The sequence below is a fragment of the Euprymna scolopes genome, chromosome 26 (genome assembly GCF_053919585.1).
Source record: "Euprymna scolopes isolate OS-2025 chromosome 26, ASM5391958v1, whole genome shotgun sequence".
NCBI classification, from domain to species: domain Eukaryota; kingdom Metazoa; phylum Mollusca; class Cephalopoda; order Sepiida; family Sepiolidae; genus Euprymna; species Euprymna scolopes.
The window spans coordinates 59,453,004-59,461,426 of NC_136507.1; the positions used below are offsets into that span (position 1 = coordinate 59,453,004).

At 35.8% G+C, this 8,423-nt stretch overlaps 1 protein-coding gene across 1 annotated transcript; it reads left to right on the top strand.

Moving 5' to 3' along the window:
* Positions 1-1,138: 1,138 nt before the first annotated feature.
* LOC145248090 (uncharacterized) lies at positions 1,139-7,929 on the top strand. Its single transcript, XM_080109876.1, has 2 exons — positions 1,139-1,266; positions 7,237-7,929. Exon 2 carries the CDS (start codon positions 7,245-7,247, stop codon positions 7,677-7,679), a length of 435 nt encoding a protein of 144 aa, XP_079966002.1. The 5' UTR covers positions 1,139-1,266; positions 7,237-7,244; the 3' UTR covers positions 7,680-7,929.
* Positions 7,930-8,423: the final 494 nt, after the last annotated feature.

Consider the following 8,423-nt stretch of genomic DNA (forward strand, 5'->3'; position numbering starts at 1 on the left):
TGGCCCTGGTGTCTAACTCTGTCCGGTGGGGAGGCATTGTCATTTTTGGATATAATCATCGTTACATGTGACTTCGATGTCTCATCGTTTACCTGTCTAACCCAATCACCCTTATCCTCAAGTGACCTTTGTACCTTGATAAAAGATGACTCTTTTGTAAAAATAAAATAAATAAATAAATAAATAAAATATTTAAAAAATTTTCTTTAATTTTAAACTTTTAAGAAACATTGTGGTAAAACCGGTTTATTGGCTTGAACATAATGCAATGAAAAATTGTGTGTAAGCAATAAATGGTTTTTTTTTCTTCTTGTTTTTTATTAAGTATTAGTAAGTGAGGAACCATTTATAGTTAAAATCTGTTTAGTATTACGCCTGTATTCTTAAGAACATGCTTGAAATGTGTACATATGCTGAAGTAATCGTTAGAAAAAAAGACAAAAAAACATGATGATGTTATAAGCATTAGTTCCTCAGTTAATAAAATTTAACAAATGCAACGGCGCTCCTACACTATTAGGACGAGATTTTGTAGTCGATAAATGGAGTTTTCAGATTAAAAAAACAAAAAAAAAAAACAATGGTTTCTACTGATTTTTTTGTCAATTCTAATAAATTACAATGGTAGCTTCCAAATTATGCGGTCAAAATTACCTGAATATTACTGCATTGTTTTAAAAAACAAAAAAAAAAAACACAACTTTATCGTGTTAGAAGGTGAAAAATTACCGCCATCTTGTTTAAATCGAAACGGAAAATTACCTCCCTTTTGAACTCTCCAGTGTCTTAGGATTGTTTTCAATAAATTCTATTTTTTATTTTCTTTGATAGATAATTTTCTGCCTTATCGGTTTTCGTCATTTTTGGATATAATAATTTTCAAAATACGAGGAATACGTAGATACCATTGTTTTCATGTGAAATTCAGTATTACGATTTCTGAAATTTCGTCCTGATAGTGTAAGCGCTAATGCAACAATATAAAACAATATTAATCACCTGTACACAATTTTTTTATCGCATTATATTCAGGCCACTAAACTGCGGTTTTACCAAACATTTTTTTTAATGATTGAAATAAATAGTCCAGTGGTTATCGCACCTTATGGCGTTATGTTTTGTTTTCCCCGCTAGGTGGCGCTCATTTACTCTGAAGATAAAAAAGGGTAAAAACAAAACAAAATAAAACAAAAACAAGAACAACAAAAAAACTCTCCGCCATCTTACGTCGGAGCCCATTCATTTTTTTTTTTACCATCTTTTAAGGTAAACCGGCTTATTTCAAATTTTCTAATTGCCATACATGAATGTAAAACTATGAATTATTTATTTGCAACAAATATATATATAAATATAAGAATTACTATTTAAATTTTGACCAAATTAGACACAAGGCCATCGAATCCATTGTTATATGATTTGTAGGAATATCAGCGAAAAAAGAAAAGACAAAAACAAAACAAAAAAGTCTACGTTTAATTTCGTTTTTATTTTTTTATTTTTTTAGACAAACTTATGTTATAGATTTCTTTTAATTCTTGTGTCAAGTAAACCACGGCAAGAAGATATATTCTAAAAACATGTAAATATATTCTTAAAATCAAACTGCATTGTGCTAGAAAGTTATTTACGCCTGAGAGTATCCTGTACCTTTACAAGGCCACCATTATTGTATGAAGTATTATTGCTACATTTGGGCTAGTTCATCTTGTACTAGTCTCTCCCTCTCAGACATGGTTAAAAAATTAGTCGCCAACCAAATAGGTCCCGCACTATCAGATAGGCTTCAACCGCTGTCCCATCGACGAAATGTTGTTGCATCCCTCTGCCTGTTTTACAAGTACTTTGATGGTTGATGCTCCGACGAACTACAATCCCTTGTACTCCCTTGATCCAAATACCCCCAGACAAGCAGCAAAATCACAGCCCTGCCCCTACACAGTAGAAATCCTTAGCTATAAGAAAGCTTGGGTTACTGTACACATAGATTCGAAAAAGTTGTCAAAAAACAAATATATAACAAATAAATGTTATCAAAGGCAAGATAAGTTACTTTTCTACCAAACTGGATATATTTTTCGTGTTTTTATTCAATGTAACATGTTTATTCAGCTCGAAAAACATAGTGTTTACCGATGTATTCGAAAATTCAAGATGGCGTCCGATTCTCTCTTTAACACGGTAAGTTTGGGAAAAGGTGTTATAAATAAAAAACCGGATAAAATACTGTTAAAAACTCGCTCAATATATGTTACCGTGACATATGTTGACATATATTCGGCGGGTTTTTAATAGTATTTTGTATAGTGTTTTATTCATAACACCTTTTCCCAAACTTACCGTGTTAAAGAGAGAATCAGACGCCATCTTAAATTTTCGAATACATCGGTAAACACTGTATGTTTTTCGAGCTGAATAAACATGTTACATTGAATAAAAACACGAAAAATATATCCAGTTTGGTAGAAAAGTAACTTATCTTGCCTTTGATAACATTTATTTGTTATATATTTGTTTTTTGACAACTTTTTCGAATCTATGTGTACAGTAATACAACCCCAAGCTTTCTACTTTAATAGTTTATTCCCCCATGACTGCTAAACTTTGGAATTCCCTTCCGGATTCCCGTTTCCCCCGATTGTACTGACATGCAGAAATTTAAATGTAATGTGAACAGACATCTTACTGCTCAGCTCCCGTCATAGTACTCCCAAAAATTATATCCCAGATAGTGGCCTCTACATCAAAGTGGCACTTTGGGGTGAAAATGCAATTTCAAAAAAAAAAAAAAAAAAAAAAAATTGTCAATTTGTGGACATTAAATCGTATTACTTTTCTCCGGGGAAATATCATAATATCAAAGAATATAAACTCGCTTGCTGAGCATTTGGTAACTTTAATATTCGACAATACAACTAAAATATTAAAATGTATCGGCTTTCTTCAAGATCAGCATCCTCGTGTTGGCAAAGGCTTTCTGCAGTCCTGTCGGTTAAACAACAAAAATAGTATAAAATTTCAGGTAAAGACTAAGAATATATTTATAAAATTAATTGTTACATTTTTTTTTTTTTTTTTTTTTTTAACAAACATCATAAAAAAATGTTAGAGGAATGATTTGTTTTTATTCGTCCAGCCGACAGGACTACCGCCTTTCTCAACCTAGGGGTGTTGATCTTGAAGAAAGCCAAATGTATCTTTTATATAATGCAATCTTGGTAGACTTAAAGGGTTAAATAAATCCCTTTTCAGTCGCTCACGATATTAGATGAAACTTTACTCCCTCCTCACTTTTTTACTTTAGGATAAAGGATATCAAGGGAGGCAATTTGGGTGCTTGTGTAGAATAGTGTATTTTGAAACATGCATTTCATGTGAAAACATTATGACGTACTTACGTGTCATTTTGAAATTAGTATAAATTCTAAAACTTTAGGAAAAATGATCTAAAAAAAAAATAATTTTTTTTTTTTTTTAATTCAATTTTCACCCCAAACAAGGCACAGTGCCCACAGTGCCACTTTGAAGTAGGGAGCTACTATTGGGGACATAATTTGCAGGGGCATTATGAAGGGAGATGAGTAGAAAGATGTTTGTTCACATTACACTTGAACTTCTGCATATCAGTACAGTTGGGAAAGCAGAATCTCGGAAGGGAGTTCCAAAGACTTGCAGTTCTGGGGGAAGTAAAAGGCTTTCTTACACTTAGGGATCTCTACTGTAAAGGGGTGGGACTTAGTTGCTTGTCGGGTTTGTCGGGGATAGTCACGTCGAGGAAGTAAAAATAGGATTATCGAATTTTACAATATGTTTTAATGTGGAAGAGTTGTGCGACTAGTTCTGTATGACAAACTGATTTTTCTCCCTTGCTTTCCTTCAAATCGGCCATTGAAAAACTAGATCACTTTTTGTAATTTTTGGAATTAATACTAATTTCAACATGACACATAAGTACATAATGTTTTCACATGAAATGCATCTGCTTCAAAATCCACTATTCTGCACAAGCACCATAACTCGTGCCTTAACTTTAAAAACTGAAGTTATACTTTTTCTTTAGTGTAAACGCCTAGAACTTGGCAAAAACAGAAAAAGGAACTATTTTAGAATGGGGTATCATTTTCCTATATTTTTAACTAGTCTGCGTGCCCGGCATTGTTTGTAGGTGTGTGTTGAGCAAAAAAATAAAAAGTTGTACTAGGTAGGTTATAATGGGACCGACACTGCACCATCCCTACCGGGTGTCTCTAACCTCATCAAACAACTATTTATTAAGTTCATTACTTCACAACGACAACTGTCTAAATTTAGGTGACTGACTATAGCAGTGAACGATGTATGACCAGACAAGTAAAGTCACAGATTTCCCATTAACACAGGCTAGTTAACATCATAACATCAGGCCCCGAAGGCCCCCAAGTCGGGAGCACTTGACCAGCCCAGCCATTCAGTTTTCTGGCTACAACTCTACTCTTTTTAGAATTCTGTTTTCTGAATCCAACCCTTTTTTCCTCACTTCCCTATCGAAAGTGGTTAAAAATACTCTTTCTCTCTTCCTCTCAGAGCCTACTCTTATCTCCTCCACTCAACACCTTTCTCTCTCCTTCCTGGGAAGGGGGGGGGGGTTGCTTACACTGATATCCATTGGCAGTCCCCTAGGGGTTTTTTTTGCCCAGCACTGTGTGCAGCCCTTATCATCTAATGTCACTTCTAATGCAACCATCTCCTTTGACATATCGGAGATAACTCCAATTTTATCTCCACTTTTGAGGCAATATACCATCTGGTTTGTTTGTAAGAAGCCCAAAATGACAGCTCGGCGGTTGGTCCTATTTTGCTAGTTAAATCTTTGCATTTCTCTGCACTCCTCCACCCCATCCCGTCTGGCCACACACCCGCCTTCACTAAAATATGCACTTCGCTGCATGCATTCATGACACCATGGTGTCACAGGCAGGTTTGAACCTGTGACACAAAGGCGGAAAAGAAAGTGGAGGTATGTGTAAGGGTGTTGATTAAGCAAAAAAAAACTAGGAAAATTGCGAGCACAAAAAAAAAAAAAAGTGGTAGTAGGAAGGTAGGCTCGAACCCATACCGTGAAGGAGGAAAAGAACGGGAAAAAACATGACGTCTTTGCTGTTACGACCACCACCAAACCAGAAGTGATGTAGGTTTAAATTAAGGCTAGACAATTGAAAAGAGGGGATGACTTTTGAAAATATCGGTTAAAAAAGCGACCCCTCCCTGTAGAAAAGTGCCCAGTTGAGAGTGAAGCCAATTTAGCCAATTTTTCGATATTTGTTGTTCGAAGAGTTGAGCTTCAAAACGATACCGATCTCGTGAAAATCCATTGCCTCTGTCGAAAGTTTTTTTCGAGACATACAAAGATATGTGCATTCATGCATACATTTAAACAGACAGGTAAGGTTTCTATATATATAAAAGGCAAAATGTGTGTGACCATTTTGTGTATGTCTTCAAAAGGCTTTTCTCGCACACGCTCCCGGGGTCGTTACTATCGCTTAAAACTGTGTATATAGGTTCTAGATAATAATATGTAGGATTTAGGAACGCATGTAGCTTATAGATTTATTTATGTCGACTTTTACAAAATTATTGCTATTTTGGCTTCTCGCGTGTTGATTGGGCTTTTTAGTATAAATAAACTGAAACTAAACTCAAACGGACGTTCTCGGCATTGCGCCGGGTAAAACGTCCAGCGTGACTCTATTTGACCTTCTTAATTAGGTCAAATGGAAGCAGCAGAGTTAACTTTTATTGTGCACGCCTGTTTTTATAGTTAAATAAATAATTTCAAACCTGTTTAACGTTGTCTGTCGCTGTGGCTCAATGGTTAACGTAGCACTTTTTTTTTTTTTTTTTTCACACATTAATTTCCAACTCAAGGGTACGGGTTCGATTCTCATACTCACCTACCAAAACATTTTTTGTTTTATTATTTACCCCCCCCCCCCGGAGTTTTGATTTACCTCAAGACTCCTGGGTATCGCCGGGTACCCCCCGCTAGTATATTATAGATGTAAAATGACCCCTATTTTGTACCATTCTAGCTTTTTAAGGCAGTTAACCAAATTTTTTTTAACTAACCCCTAGTCCAAGTGGCAAGGTAATTGGCCAACAACTCTTTGTTAAAATCAATTTTTTAAATGAAATCTTAGTTTTCTCCCTTTAATTTTTACTTATTTTTTTATATATAACTTATAGGACTTGTCTATTGTTATTGCCCAGTGGAAAGATGGTATAAAGCCCGAACAGATTGGTTAAAAGAACCACCCCCCTTCAAAAACAGATTAAACTGTAATTACCAAAGTGATCAGTAAGTGAAGAATTGAAGTCCCCACCAATGAAATATTAAAAAGCATGTTAGTTAATGTTTAATAAAATATGCATAACGACAAAAACTGTCCACGATCTCCCTGTCTCCTATAAAGGAAATAATGAATAAAAAGGGTTTATAAAGAAATATTTTGATTAATCCTGAAACCATTTCAATAAAGAGAAATCCTTCTAGACTAAGGTAATTTTGTTTTTCTTTTAGGAAGTGGTCTTTAAGTTTAGAATTTAGACCCTGCTAAAAAAGAAATCTTAGCAACTCCCTCCCCTCCCAATATTACCCCCCCCCCACGCTCATGCGTTGACTGTGAGCAAATGCAGCATCCATTCATGAGGGGAGGGATAAATGACCTTTTGTTTTCTTCTCCCACTCTACACGGCCCTGTCGGTGGGGCATTAGAATACGCCGACTGCCCCCCCTGCAGAGGGTAAAAGTCCCTCAATGGGGGTCCTAGATATGACCTTAAACTATATCCAGTGGTGAGGCCCCAGCTTGTGGGCTTTGGGGAGTGTGGAGCCACCCTTTAATTACCATTGCTCCCAGGTCCACTCTGACCCGGAGTGGTAGTACCTGTTAGGGTCCCAACTATGGGTTAAATAGAAACCGACGTGAAAACAACAAATATATTCTATTAAAAAATTTTTCTTCCGAATCTTTGGATTCGGCATTAAATAACCTGAAAAGGGTTGATATGCTATAAAACAAAAACAACCAACCCACTCGACATATGCATATTGTCTTGCTCCCAAGTTGGTTTTTAATGCTGCTCTCTTTCTCTCTAAATATGGGGGAGTGCAAATTGTGAAATTTATCTTTATTTCGGCTTCTTTTTTTTGCTTTTGGATACTACCATCCCTGAACATTTTTTTTTTTTTTTTCAGTTGACGCCATGGCACTGTGGACAGTAAAGCACCGCAGGTTTGCCTACGACAGTTACATGAAGAACAACAAGTCTGTCACAGCAGTTCAACAGGAATTTCGTCGCAAATTCAACATTCACCAGAATAAGCCTGTTCCTACATGTAATACAATCTTACGTTGGGTTTATGCACTTCATAGACGGGGGACATCGAACAGCAAACTGGATGGAGCTCCACGAACGGTATGTGCCCCAGAAAATGTGGAACATGTCAGACCAGCTTTGTTGCACAGTTCGAATCTATCTGGTCATGGACATGCTACTGGACTTGGCATTGATAATCATTCGGTGAGGGGTGTTTTGCATGAAGATCTGGTTGGTGGGCAACAGATGTCTGGAACAGATGTTCAGAGAGTTGTAGAACATGTGGAAAAAGATGTAATGGTTGGCAAAGAACTAGAATAATTATATATTTCCAAAATATTGTTAGGTAACGCAATCTGCTTAATTTAAAATTCATAACAGAACGACCATGTTTGCGTGTATATATTTATATGGTGAGTGGAAACTTGTGTTTGAGCATTGTCATTGCTTGATTATTTGCAATTCTTGTGAATCCACATCCAGAATTTGAAATTTTTAAACAATGCCCATGCATGAATTTTTTTTTTTTTTTTTTTTTTTTATGAGGAAACGCTTTGTACAGAACTAATTTCACTCTCTAAACAATGACCTTGGACCAAACAAGTGTAAATCTACAATATTGGAATCTAGTTGCCACAGGTTACATGAGTTTTTCTTCAAAATGACTGTTTAAATGTAGCGTGAAGCTGAAGGGAACTTCTCTCCCTGCGGTTTTTATCATGCACTCAGACACTCATCAGATTCTGTTTAACGTCCGTTTTACATGCAACATGTGCTCGATAAAGGCCTTGGAGTTTACAATTTAGTTTCCTTTTTCTATGAAGCCTAAACACTCCTGCAAAAATTCCAAGATTGTGAACTTTTTAACAATATTTTACCACTCAACAGTTTCAATCCCTACCAGAAAACTAAATTGCAAACTCTAAAACGTCCTATGCAACAACAAATGGAAAACAATTGGATGCCTTGATATAATCTAAATTCTTATTGACATTGAGTTCTTATTTACAAAAGTAGAAACCCTAAGTTTCAGCCTTAAATTTCTTACATGTACACATCAAAACC